General features: G+C 46.6%; 1 protein-coding gene across 1 annotated transcript; it reads right to left on the reverse strand.

The window, feature by feature from the left end:
• Positions 1 to 1,242: 1,242 nt before the first annotated feature.
• On the reverse strand, positions 1,243 to 13,650 carry DRD3 (dopamine receptor D3). Its single transcript, XM_071742876.1, has 6 exons — positions 13,363 to 13,650; positions 6,294 to 6,406; positions 4,952 to 5,088; positions 3,539 to 3,735; positions 2,350 to 2,701; positions 1,243 to 1,521 (listed from the first exon to the last, which is right to left on the reverse strand). Exons 1-6 carry the CDS (start codon positions 13,642 to 13,644, stop codon positions 1,325 to 1,327), a joined length of 1,278 nt encoding a protein of 425 aa, XP_071598977.1. The 5' UTR covers positions 13,645 to 13,650; the 3' UTR covers positions 1,243 to 1,324.
• Between the last annotated feature and the right edge of the window lie 898 nt (positions 13,651 to 14,548).

Raw genomic sequence — 14,548 nt, forward strand, 5'->3', positions numbered from 1 at the left:
GGAGAAAAGCTTTAGAGTGCCCTGACATGAGACCAGCTTACGTGGTATGACAGGGCCTGTCTGGTGTTTTCATCCAGGAACTACTGGAGGTGGCTTTGTAAAATACTCTTGGGAAAGGAGACTATGGCAAGACTGTATCTGCCCAGCTCCTGGAAGTTGAGATACGTGGATGCTCTGCATGCTGCCAGGTGTACTGGTGAGGGGAGCCAGGGAGTGGTCTGGGGCTGATCCTGAGGGTCTGACTGGGAGGGATGTCACTGAAGCAGCTCTCCCCCAGGCATGGGCTGTAACAGGAGCTAACATAGCAGTCAGATGGAACAAACTCTTAAGCTAGCAGATGAAAAGAAGAGCAAAAGCATAGATTGGTTCCAAAGAGACCCCGAAAAAGTTGTGAGACAGGGTGCATGCTACTTGCTCCAGCTGAAAAAAAAAAACCAGTTTTGAGTCTATTGTAGGCATGTGGCTGCAGCAGATGACTGGGTGTGTGGTAATCGTGTCCTTGGGTTAGGAAGACAGTGGACACTGTGTTAGCATTGAACTTCTCATCCCACCTCTCTGCATTGCAAGGAGCAATAAAATATAAGCTAGCAGCACAGGGGAAAGTTTCATTTGCAACTGGAACAATTTTCCCAAGCACTGAAACTGACTCAGTTTCACAGGCAAACCTTTTGATGGAGGCAACAAGGATGTTGTAATTTCTCCATTAGTGCTCTGTTTCTAAGTTTTCTTGCCAAATATTTGGTCTTGGCTCCTTGACCAAAGGGATCAGGGTCCTTGATCAAAGACATCATGTCCTGCCCTCTTAGCAGGGCTGCTGAAGGTGAGCTGGCTGCCTTCTGCAGGCTGAGGCTCCAGCAATGGAAGGGCAACTCTCCACCTCCAGCAGAGGGTTCCTGGCATGTGGATGGAGGAGATGAGAGATGCTCTTTGGTTGTCTCCTTTGTGCTCTGCAAGCCTGGCACACCGTGGTGGCTGATCTTCCACTACACATGTAGGTCTACCTCTCAGAGCTCCGGTGCCTAAGGGGACTCACTGGTTTGCCTTGGTGTCTTGGCTGTCCAGAAGTGGGAAGCACTTGTATCCTTTTAAGCAGCAGTGTTGAGGCTTGGTGAGGGAAACCAGCAGTGCAGGTGGGCTGCGTCCCTGGACTTCACTCTGGTGCAGAGGGTGCCGGCTGCTGGCAATGACCGTGTCACCCCTATCACCATCACTCCTCACAGAGCATAAAGCAGAGGAAAGGAACCTCCCCATGCCCCAGCCCTCAGTCCAGGAGTCTGTAGCAAACTGCAGGCTGTGCAAGGCCAGTGCAAGGCCAGCCCTGTGTTCAGCAGCAGAGGATCTTGAGGAAGGCTTTGCGGAAGTCGGTGTTGAAGGTCGTGTAGATGATGGGGTTGAGGGCACTGTTCACATATCCGAGCCAGGTGCTGGCACTGTAAAGCCCAGGGGGCACGTGGCAGGAGGGGCAGTGGGCATTGAGGATGTGAATCAAGAAGAAGGGCAACCAGCAGACTATGAATGCCCCTGGGTTAGAGAAAGGGAGGAAACAATCCGTGACTCTAGAAAAGCAACTACTTGGAAAGGGACCTGCACCTCTGCCCTCTCCCTCCACCCTCTAACTATTCCATGCAGGTGTCTGCATGGGTTGGTGAACACTGAAGGTGACGTTTATTCCCAACACTGAGGGACTGAGCTCAGGCTTCTTGGGACCAGTTACACGAATGGATGGACGGATGGATGGGGCTTCAGAAGTGGTCTGGTGACAGACAAAAGCAAGTGACCACATCTTAGAGGGAAAGACTGCTTCCTGAGCTGCTTTAATCAGTTACAGGGAGGGTGACATTATTTCCCTGATACTACCGGGTTAATGAGGGGAAATGGTGCATCTGGTGAGTGTATAAGGTGACCAGGGCACCCATCTCCTGGTTTCTCTATGAATTGGTTCCTCTGCTGCTCCTTACCTCAGTTTCCCTTTAGTAATTGCATCTAAGAGCAGCTGCCTCTATGTAAACTTAGGATAATTTAATAATAATCCTAATAATAATAATAATAAAGAGAAAGCAAAGGTGTTGGCTGTTGCTCCCTCTAGCAGGGCTTGTTGGTCATTGATTTAAAAGAAAAGGGTAACAAAAAAACTCCACTAATATACTTTGCTGTCATCATTTCAGAGCATTACACTAGACCCCCAAACGTGCCACCATTGTCTCTCCTGAGTTTGTGGGAGCAGTGGCAGCTGAAGTCTTGGCCTGGCTTGCATTTCTTTAAATCTCAATACTATACGTAAGGAGATTTTGTTTAAAGTCCCAAACCATCACTCTTTGCACCCCACTAGACAGAGTGGCTCTCACTCACCCAGGACAATAGCCAGCATCTGTGTAGCCTTCCTCTCCCGAAGCTGGATCAGACGGGGCTGCTGGTGTGCTGCTGGTAGCTTCAAAGAGCTGATGGTTCTTCCATCACTCAGCCTCCGTACCTCCAGTCCTGGCTTTGTACTCTTTCTCCTGTCTCCCAGTCTGCTGTGTTGTGTAGTCCCTGGTGTCTTGGTGAGGGATGCTTTGTGGCAGAATCTGCAGTATCGCTGCAGGCTAAAGACAGTCAGCAGCTTCCTTTTGGTAGACATCTTCTGGCCTGAGCATTTGAGTGGGAGACAGGGGGAAAAGGTACCTTGGCATCTGTTTGGCAAAGCTTTTGACTCCATGTGTTCCTGCAAAAGAGGATCCCACATAGGAACCATCCAAACTGGTCATTGGGTCAAAGGATGATGAGTAAAGTTGTATCTGTCTGCCTTCTGGCTTTTTCAGAGCCAGCACCAGACAACTCTCTGCCTCCATCCCACCAAGGAAAAGCATGAGAAGAAGAGGAGCTGAAATGCCCACTCTGTAATCTTCCACTCATATTTTTGTGTTGGCCTTGCTCCCCCACCCTTTTCTAATGTAGCTTCACAGGGAGAAAATGAGTAAAACAAAAAGATTTGTGTGATCAGGCAATCCCTTTTAAACCATTGTGCTGGTTCCCATGGTTGCAGATAATTCATCTAGAAAGGTCAGTGGAACAAATGCTCCATGTACCATAAGAATTTTGACCTGTTGGATGAAGGGTTTGTTTTTTTGTTTTTTGGGTTTTTTTAATAATCTAGGTTAAAGCCTGTGAAGGCCTGAGAGAGCAAAAAATCAATACGTGGAGACATTAAAATCAATAAATGAAGAAATTAACTAGACTTCTACGTGGCTGAGAAAGCCCTGCTCTGACGAAAGACTGAAGCAGGCTGTGTGCTCTGTTCTGTTTGCCTGGTTTAGGGGCAGTTACACACAGGGAGTAACCTCTTTCTAGAGGGCTGAAAAGGATTTAACTGGAGCTCCCGCATCTCAGGTGTCATGGTGTATGTGTGAGGGGCGGGAGGAAAACATGCCATGTTTTTTCCTTTGTACTTTCACTATACATCCTTTGTACTTTCTGCTCTGTGCTTTGACTCTCTGAGGAGAAGAGATGCGGCATGCCCTGTCCTACCTGACAGCCCCTACTGCATTCATGTGGGTCTTACTTTGTGTGCATAACCCAGTTTGGTGCTGGTGCTGTGGCTGCCCTGCCGGGTGAGGGTTCGCTTCTTTTGCCTTTGTCTTAGCACGAGGTAAATCCGGACATAGAGCAGCAGGGTCACCATGAAGGGGAGGTAGAAGGACACCAAAGAGGAGTAGATGATGAAACTAGGGTTGGATATGGAACAGACACTGGGATCTCCTGGGGAGGAGAAGAGAGAGAGGAACAGCTGAGCTGCTTTGGTTTAGTACAAGGAGGCTCTCATGCATTGGCAAAGCAAGTCAAAAGGTGACCAGGGCACAAAAAAACTCTAAGGAGTGTAAGTATGTCCCATCTCCATTGTTTCAAATTATGCTGTGGCCTACCCACTCATCTAACTGGTGCTTAAACTCTTACCTTGGGCCATCTAGCATGACCCAGCATGTATCTGCCTGAATTTCTGGCCTGGAGATGTGCCCTCTTCTCTCAGGTCTATTCCCATCCTTTCTCTGAGTATCCTTTCTCTTTTCACCCTTTCTCCTGTCTGTCTGACAGTCTCTGAGCTGTCTCCAAGGCCAGATGTGCATTTACCCCTATCTGTCTGGACCAGGCGGTGGGGCACAGCAGCACTTCCCACCCTCATCCTCTTCTCAGCTCAAACATGGCACAGAGGACAGATGGGGAGAAGAGAAGCCACTTCTGCTGTGGCTCAGCCCAGAGGGAAGGTTCTTCTGCCCCTCTACATTCGTGGAGAATGAGCTGCCTTAGGTGAGAGGAAGAAGAAAGACCAATTTGCTTCCAAGGATGAGGTTAAATTGTTTCCTGTCCTCCAGGGACACCTGGGATTAGGTGAGGAAGCTGACAGACAAACGGATGGGAAGCAGGTTTCTCAGAAGAAGTGCCAATATGCAATCCTTGCTGTTAGAATTCTGTGCTGAATCTGATTTTAAACCGTGTGTCTGGACCTGTTGATATTGGCAAGATGCAGGTAAGCCTGACGTGTGTGTTTGTGTCTGCGTGTGTGCTGGACATGCTGCATGTCTGGAGATTTGCTCTGCATGCACAGCATGATTGTTCATGGGGATCTGTAGATCTGGACACTTTGATGGGCATTGATTTGGCAGTAAAGCAGGCAAGCCTGTCCTCAGAGCAATAGCCAGTGTCTGCCTGAGCAAATGACAAGTTTAGAGACAAAAGCACATCTGCTCACCAGCACTGGAGATTTTTCTCACAGAATCAAAGAATCACAGAATTGTCACAGTTGGTAAAGACAATCACAGTGCTCAACTGTCAATATTCCCCCCAGGTGCTTTCCAGTTCCCGAAAATTTCCTGTCACTTGGGAAGTCTGCAGGACCCACATTACGTGACCTGGCCATCCATATGGCAGCTCCACTTCCAACCTCTCCCTGCATGCTATTGTTCAGGATGTCACCTACCTGTAGTATTGAAGCCAAAGAGGAGAGGGCATGACACTGCAAAGGCCAGCATCCAGACTATCACGATCATCAAAGAGACTCTGGAGCTCTGCCCAGTGCTGTACTGGTATTGAACTGGTTTCACCACTGCGGTGTATCTGCGGACCAAACCAGCTCCAGGAGGAGGAAAGGTAAGAATGAAGGGAAGAAAAGGACCGGGTTTTAAAAGGAAAAATGAAAGCCGCATAGGGAACAGGGTGGTGGAGGTGGTGAGGAAATGGAAGAGGAAAGGAGAGAAGATCAGATGATGGGATCAGCATTTTATAGAAATGATAAGCGGGCATTGGGGGGCAGGAACAGAGGAAATAAGAATTAGTTGGCATCACTTCACAGAAATGTTCTGTCAAACTGCCAGCATAGTGAAGCTACAAGGTGTGGGATACCAGATGGCCCTAGAAATCCTGAGAAACCCCATCCTCCCAGCCTCTGAGGTTATACTTGCACTACTGGGAGAGAGCAGCCTCTGGAGCATCCATAGCCTGCTACACCCTGTGCCTCAGCTGCCTCCTCTGGTGTCCATCTCACTGACAGCCAGAGGATTGCCTACAAGTGGGTCTCCAAGGTCTTTGTCTCCCAGGGTGCCACAGGGGATGCAGCTCAGCAAGGCAAGGTTTTGGAAAGCATAATAGGAGCCTCATCTTTTGAATAACCTGGCTCCTTGGAGACAGAGACAAAATGAAATGGGGATGAAGATTCCCACAGAGAGACATTGGCCCAATCCAGTGTTAAAAGCTCCTTTGTATGATCACCCTTGAACCACATATTACAAAGGTACAGCATGCAGTGGTTTCTCTTTCCCCCACTCCTTGGTCCTAGCAGCACCACATGTGCTGAGGTCTTGGCTCCCAGCCATCAGTGTTGCTTAAAATAGCCTCAGTTTTAAGATGCAGACAAACAGGGCAAGGCTGAAGATTACACAGCTATAATCTATATAGTAGGATTTTGCTTATTAAAGCCTCATGAGTGAAGTCTCTGGAAGGAGAAACCCTCTTTGAGACTCAATAGGAATTAGATGACCAGTTCTGCTTCCTGCCTTCAAAAAGCATGAGGGATGTGGTTGACTGCCTGCTGGTGAGATTTTCTTGCTTGTGCTTCTCTGCCTTTATATGCAGCCATCTTCTGGCATATGGTGGGCAGAGCCATATTAATAGCAGTAGTGGAAATGAAAGTCTTGCCGGGAGGTTTGTGCTCCTGAAGATTCCAATTCTGCCTCTGCACACCCCTCTTCCTTCTCCCTGCCACGCTGGGGTACAGAGCCACCCCCCATCTCCACACTGTCCCCCTGGATGCTGTTGGCTCTCACCTGTCAATGCTGATAGCACAGAGGTTTAAAATGCTGGCTGTGCACATCATCACATCCATGGTGACGAAGATATCACAACAGACACGGCTGAAAGTCCAGACTCCTCCGGTCACCTGCAACCACAAAACTGTCAGCCTTGTTCTGCACCAAGCCTAAGTTGTGCATAAGGAGCTGTTCCCCTCCAAGTGCCTCCACAGCTGGATGAGTCCATGTCCACTGTGATGTCCAGAGGGAAACTGAGGCACCTACACTGTGGTGTGCAAGGCAACACAGAGGTACGTCATGGAGAAGGAGCCATACCTTGATTTCACCTCTTATTCTTACAGAGGAAAGCAGGGTAAAGAAATAGGTAGCAGCTATCCCTTCCCTTAAGGACTAGAATGATAAATTGATTAAATTTGGTATAGCTCTATAAATCTTTTGATTAAGGATTATCTGAGTAAAATCAAGGGCTGAAATTGTTTCTCAGCTTAGCTGCTGGAGTAAGCTGGAAAAGTACTGCAAATTTTATGCATTTATGGATGAAACAGAGACCTGAGACCTGAAACCCAAGGCTTCTCTAAGACCTTATGTGGATTCTTATCTCAGTTAGATTTTGATTTTTGGATCTGAATGAGAACTCACAAGCTATAAAGGGGTTTGGCTTGCTACCATGTCAAGCTTTTCTGCAGGTCATTTTGAATTTTTAAGTGTGTAGCGGTGTGTACTCTGAAGCCAGTCTCTGTGGTGGAGAAATTCCTTCTTTGGCCCAGACATTGCTCGTGACAATGACCTTTTCGGCTGACAACAATATGCTCCATCAACACCAGTGCCAAGGAGGCACTGCTCTCCTTGGGGCTGGGACGATAGCCTGACTCTGAGAGAGATGGTCTGCTGCAGCACCCACTCCTTGTAGGAGATCTCCAGTAGATAATCCTGTTGGATGAGTGCAGCAAACAAATCTAATGCCATGCTGGTTGGAGAAGGGCAGTAGAAAGAGGAAAGAAAGCTCTCACTTGGAGATGACGTGGATTTTAGCCTTCAACCCTGTAGATCCTGCTGATTCAGCTGGATACTGGGAAGCTATCAGGAACTGGCACTAGCTACTGGTTTCTCCATTGATATTGAGACCACATTTGGAGTACTGCATCTGGTTTTGGGGCCTCAGTACCGGAAAAACATTGATAAGCAGGAGTAAGTCCAGTGGAAGGCCACCAAGACAGTCCCTGGGGGATGGATCACTTGTCAGGTGAGGACAAGCTAAGGGAACAGGGCTTGGAGAAGAGGTGGCTTTGGGAGTGGGCTAACAGCAGTCCCTTAGTGCCTGGTGGGAGGTTAATAGGAAAGTTGGAGTCATTTTCTAAGGTGTCAGGTTTTTCATAGCAATGCATGGGGGGGGGAGACAAGAGGCAACAGGCAGAAGTTGAAAGAAGGAAGGTGCACACTGGTTCTGAAGGTAAACTTTCTGACCATGAGGGCAGCGAGGCATTGGAACTGGTTGCTTGGTGAGTCTGTAGGGGGTCCATGCTTGGAGGTTTTCAAGATCCACTCAACAACCACCCTTCCCAGATCAGGCTGGAGAGCGTGTCACAAGTGATCTTCACTTCTGAAGCAGTGGGTCAACCTTGCAGCAAGTGTTGATTCCTAGGAAGGACTCTGCTCCTGGCATCTTGGCAGAGAGAAGCACTTCTATAAATACAGAATTCACTCTCTGTGTTCTTTTCAGAGTAGTCTAAGAAATAATTGTGAGGAATTTAAATGGTTTTGATCATGCCAGCATTCCCACACATGAACACAGAAACTTGCTGAGTCCAGCTGTCTCTCCAGGGTTTTTTGTGCTTGACCCAGCTGCCACATATCAGAAGCCAGGTACTGAAGGAGGCAGTCTTTCATTAAACCCCTTGACTCTCAGTGGATGTAGGGGAGAGAAATGGGAATTGGCTTGCAAAATGCAGTAGGAAACTATGTTTTCACCTTGTTTTCTTTTTAAAAAGCAAAGAAAAAACAACAAACCCTTAGAACTTTTATGTGTGATTAGGTGGGCTACGAGTCATGCAGACAGACGGCTATTAATGTCCCCCTGAAATGAGGGACATTAATGGGTAGTTTCATTTTCCAAAGAAACACCATACTGGTTTTGCTTTTGTAGCAAATCTTGGATCTGCTTGACCACCTCAAAATACATTCTGAAAAAATCTATATGCTGGAAGCCTTTGCAGTTGAACCCAATAAAGTGTATCTTTCTGTAGTCTGAGGCAAAATGCAATGCAGTGTCTGTGATCTGTGAAGACTGAGGAATACTTCCCCAGGAGCTCATGCCAGGTGTTCACATGAAAGCCAGATGCCACTTGCCCAGCAGATGTGCAAGCACTTAACCAAGGGAGTTTCCAAGGTCCTGAGTACATTCAAATGCTAAGTCCAAGAACCTGAACCATTAAAACTGAAGAAGAAGGGGGTGGGAATGGCTCTGAAGTCAACCCTCTCAGGATGATGCATTCAGATCATGCTGCCTGTGTACTAAGCTGTAGCTTGTCATAAGGAGATACTTGACAGATCAAAATGTTTGAGCTTAAAACCCACAATCACTTCCACCAGACACAGCTTCTAAAATGGGGACTAGCTCTGCCAAAGTCAGTGAAGTAGTTAATATTTAATTGTTGGGTATGCAAACCCAGAATTTATTCCAGAATTTTAAAACTAAGAAGAACCCTTTTATTATAGGTCTTGTTCATAATTTTTCTAATTCTATTTATGCTCTGCCTTTCATTGCTCTGTTCTGTTCATCCCTGCTGCAGCAGCTAGAACTTGCTAGTGTCATTTCTGGTTGTCATGTGCAGGCAGGGTACCTGTTCTTTATCCCTCTGGTGGCTTTTGTCAAAGCACATCACAGGTATTAATTGAATGAATCCTCACAACTGCCTGGGTGAGGTGGATAGGCAAACATTATTCTCCTGCAGCTGATGAGAGCAAACCGCAGAGAGACGATCTGATACCATCTCTCATTACCACTCAGTGCCTGTGCAGCAGAATTGGGAATAGAGTCTGAGATGCCAAAAGACAATGCTAAAGCTCCCTGTAGACTCTTGAGGTCAGGTTCTCACCTAATCTTTCTTCATGACCGGTCTGCTTTATCTACAAAGTTGTGGTATTTTTTATTTTTAATTTTTCCAACCTTACAGGGAGCCTTGAAGTTATAAAGAAATTAAATCATTGTGCATTCATAAATTTATGCAGACCCATCACTTTCCTGAATCCTTAAAAATAACCAAAATAATTTCTATAAATCACATGCACACGGTGCCACCGCATCGGGGAGTCCCTGGATGTGAAAATACAAAGTTGCGTCAGGTTATGACAGTGTTTTGTGTTTAAAAAGAGTGCTCTTTCTGGGGTGCTGTTACCTCCTGGCAGCTGTGAAATGAATGGCTGCTTGTATTTTTGTACAGCAGGAGTAACTAAGAGCATGGTTGTGGTCAGGCCTGCTGACAAGTGATAAACTGCTGAGCTGCTCACAGTGACTCAGTTCTCTGCTCTCCATTTGAAGGTAGTCAGGAGAGCTCCTTGAGCTCAAAGAGCAGTCTGTAGGTCTTGCTGCTGCAGTGTGAAAGCCACAGAAGAGGAGACAGTGTTATTCACATGCTCTGAACAGAGCTGCACACTGGATCTCAGTGACAATCATCTTCTGAAGGTTTTTTTTTCCCTTTGGAGGTAGAACCGGATGTTGTGAGAAAACTGAGAAGGATACTTCAGGCCATGCTGCTACATATGTCCTTCATTTATACAATGACTATCACAGAATCATTTTGATTGGAAAAGTTCTTTAAAATTACTGAGTCCAACCATTAATGCAGCACTGCCAAATCCTCCAGTAAACCATGTCCCTAAGGACAATATCTACTTGTCTTAAATACCTCCAGGGATGGTGACTCCACTCTTTCCCAGGGTAGCTTGTTCCAGTGCCTGTCAACTCTTTCAGGGAAGAATTTTTTCCTAATATCCAGTCTGAACATCCCCTGGCACACCTTGGGAACATTGACCTCCACCTCACTACAACCTCCCTTCAGGTAATTGTAAGAGAACAATAAAGTCTCCCCTCAGCCTCCCTTTCTCCAGACTAAACAGCCCCAGTTCCCTCAGCTGCTCCTCATAAGACTTGTTCTCCAGATGCTTCAACAGTTTTGTTGCCCATCTCTGGACCTGTTCCAGCATGTCCTATAAGGCATGATGTTACTTAATGGTATTTAATGCCATCAAAGCCTGGTGGGCAGGATACCCTAGTGCCACAGTCTCAGAGACATTTGTGAGCTCCAGTAGTCACACCAGCCACAGCATCAGAGGTCAGTAAGGAACTGAGGTAGCAGTACTGGTATATTAGACCTACCCATTGACCTCGGAAGATTGCTAGACACAGTGCTGAACAGCATCTTTGTGCCAGAAGCTTCATTAGGTGGGGATGAAGATTTTGAGGTCATAAAGTGTTCCTATTGTTACTCTGTCACAGCCTTCCCAAAAGACTCTCAGAAAGAGAGAGTTCTGGTCTGCATGATTGATAATATGACAGATTTCCTGGAGAAGGTCCAGGCCACAGATGGCTCTCAAAATCGACTGCAGAGCACAAAGTTCACAAGTGACATTTAAAGCTGAGGTATTCATCCACCTTTAGCTTCTCCACAAATAATGGCCAGGTCTCAGACATCTGGTCTGGCAAACATTCAGTCAAAGAATAGATATTGTACATGATTTTGGAGACTGAATAATTCCCTGGCAATTTCCAGACCCATGGTGTACTGAGGCATGATGCCATTTCTGCTTCATTGGTAACATCACTGATCCATAAACTGCAGTAAATATCTAAATGACTTTGGGGCTTTTATAGACTGTGCTTGAAAGTCTTGCTGGAGCCCCACAGTCTAGCAGTCTAGGAGAGTGTCAATGCTGGGAGCAGTAGCTTGGGGTTTGAGATGTGTGCATGTTCTTCTCCCTGTTGTTTGGGTGACTCTTGGATCAGCTACTTTGATTATCCAAGCTCCACAGATGGAAATTCATCCTGAATGGGTCTACAAACACAACTAGGGAATGGACCTACTTGTCATGCTCACAAATCATGACCACAGAACTGCAGGGAAGTGGAGGCTGCTTCACAGATGTGCCTCAGTCCCACCCTATCCACAGTGAGAACAAGTGCAGAGTCTTTTCTAATGCAAAGCATATTGTTAATTGGACCATATTTGAGGTGATGGACTACTCCATTCTTAAACAAAATTTGACTTTTAATGTTTTTTACTTGTAATCAAATCACAGGCTCTAATTCTGTCTTACTGTGATGGCTTCCCCCACCCTCCCCATTTATATCTTGCTTTTTAATAATTTGATATAACACAGCTGACCCATTTATACCTTGCTTTTTAATCATTTGATGTAACACAACGGAGCTGTACATATCCTGCAGGCCAACTCGAGGACATGCTCCACACAGATTAGTCTAAATGTTGCTACTAATTTCATTAGGAACATGATCACACATGCAGTATCCAGGCACTCTCTTTGTTCCTTCACTTTGTGGTGATGCTATATATAAATAATCAACCATCAGTGCCCTTATTAATAATTCTTATACAGAGCAAACCCTTGATTTCTCTAAACTGTAGCCTTGCTGAGACTGCAGTGGGTACAGTTTGGGAGAGTGGATTGGAGTAACACAAGGGCAATGCCTGGGCTAGGTGCCAAAGCTTAGAGCTGTGATGCCTAATCAACGTGCTCCTGAGACAGAGGAGGGCTGTAGGCCACTGCTAGTCTCTTGCTACTTGATCCAGTTTCCTTGTACCCGCATAGCAGGTTTGGCATTTGATGGCATTGTGCTGTCTTGTCCTAAATTCCGTTCAGGCACCGCACAGACCAAACGCACAAGTCAAAATCCCTTTCCATGTCTGTTTTGTTTTGTGAGAAGGAGGTCAGCCAAAGGTGGGCAGTGCCAGCAAAGCATTTACCCTGCCCTTCAGCCTGATCACAGCTTGCCCCTTACAGAAAGGCTTCAGCAAGACCACCGCTCAGAGGCTTGTTCTGTCTCCATCAGCGCGGCAGGAGGGAACCAGGGACTCAGCTGAAAGCTTAAGGCTGATAGATGTTCAGTTTTCTAGACCTAACAACTTTTTTTGTGAATTAGTGTAAAACTGTTGAAGAGAACAGATTAAAATGTCAGCTGTAGCATATCTTCATGAATATTTTGTTCAATAACAATATTTTCCTCAAGAAAATGGCCTCAGTAATTCAGGACTTTGCCGCATTGTGGGGGGGATTTGGTTTTCATCTTTGCTGCCCTCTGTCTGCAGGTGTTGCCCATACTGCGCATGGTCACAGCAGTGTATTTTTACTCCGGCCAATATGCAAAGATCAGGGAGAGGGAGGATAAGATCCCGAGGGTTTGATGAGTCCTTTGAACTTATCATGAAAAATGCTGACATAACTTCAAGAGATTTTGGAGCATGTTCTTCAGCTTTATCTCTTTGTCAGCCTGCTTGGGGAATGTTGCCTGGAGCTGACCTAACATCATGATGTTAAGGCTCTTAAACTCTGCAGGAGACAAGGATTTGACTGCCCTTGCTTTTTGTGCCTGGCCAGGAGGATTAGGGATCGATCTGGGCTCTTGAGTTCCTATAAGGTATTTCCACCCTATTGCCTCCCCCACCATTCCTAAATCATCACGGTGCTCACTGGCAACCCTTCTGGCTGATGGAGTCAGCTTCAAGGATGCTGAGATGAAAGTGGTATTAGCACATCAGAACCCACAGCCTACATTATTGGCTGTGGCCCAGATGCCATTCAAGGTCAAAGAGGCTGCGCTCTGCCAGGCTCAGGGTATCTGCTGATAGATGGGACTGTGGGTCTGGCATCTGTCTAGCCTATGAGGGCCACCTGTGTGACACTGTGGGCTGCCACCCACCGTGTAGGTGCCCCAGAGTTAGCTAGGTGGTTAAAATGAGAATGAACATTATCTCTACTAGAGCTGCCCTGTCCCGAGGGCCTCCAGCACTGATGCTGGAGAACTCACACTGTGTTTAAATTCTGCTAATCTTTTCTAAGATGTACTCACCTCCAGGTACACCACCCATGGCATCACCAACGTAGCCACCAGCAAGTCAGCCACTGCCAGGCTCACCACAAGGTAGTTTGTTGTAGTTTGCAAGGTTCGTTCCCTCAGCACAGCTAGGCAGACCAGGACATTCCCAAAGATGATGGCCAAAATCAAGATGCAGTAGCAGAGGGCATAGTAGGTATGTGAGTGTGGCAGGTCAGGCTCTGTAGTGTTGTTTGCCCCACAGGGAATGGGGTCAGTGGTGTTAGGGTGGCTGCTGGTTCTTATGAAGAGGGCCATGGGGACACCGCTGTGAAGACAAAAGAAAGAGACTCTTTTTTCTCTCTGTGAAAGAAAGAAACAACTAAAAATCAGAGCCCCACAATAACTGTGGAGAAAGTTTTTGTGTACAGTGTGCTTTTCATGCTCCCTACATGAATGCTGCTTCAAGTCAGCTACAGAGATCTCTTTTCTGCTCATAAATAGGCAGAAGTTAGCTTAAAATCTTACTTGGCCTGTATTGTTCTTTACTGAATCCAAGCCAAGAGAAGAATGCAAGATTTCACCTCCTGTGTGCATCTGAAAGGTTCTGACTTTGACAGCTGTACAGGGCGTGGTAATGGTTTTAAGATGCACCAAAGTCACAGCCCAGTACAAGCCATCCAGGCAAGAGCACAGCCTGAAAGACAGCAATTTGTAGCGCTGAGGAAGACCCAATGCAGTCAGTCATCAAGGGCTTGGCCAGAAGCTTGGACCTAGTGTCTTTTCATCTTGGAAGTACCCTCCCTCTTCTCTCACCAAAAAAAGTCAATAACTTCATGCGCCAGTGCCGAAACCGCACCTGCAATGCTCAAGGAGCCTCTTGAACCCTGGCTGCCTGGCAGCAAGCACCACCTACTGAATTTGTCTTTTTCCTGCAACATATTTCAGTCCCAGGCCTCCTGCTCAAAGAACGCTCTGCTTCAGCCCTGCCTTCCTTGCCAAAGCTTGACTGTCAGTGCTGCCCCCATTTCATCCACACTATGCTCTGCATTTTCCATGCCTGGCCAGAAGATGAGTTGCCTGAGATGAAGAGCAAATCAACTTGTCATTTGGGATAAAATAATGGAAGGATGCTTGCTGGGTTCTCTGCACTGCTTTTTCTTACAATGGATTCATGATTGTGCTTAGGAACCTACCCTTTCTTGATTTAGAAGGAGGATTT

Source organism: Heliangelus exortis, chromosome 1 (genome assembly GCF_036169615.1).
Source record: "Heliangelus exortis chromosome 1, bHelExo1.hap1, whole genome shotgun sequence".
Taxonomy (NCBI): Eukaryota; Metazoa; Chordata; class Aves; order Apodiformes; family Trochilidae; genus Heliangelus; species Heliangelus exortis.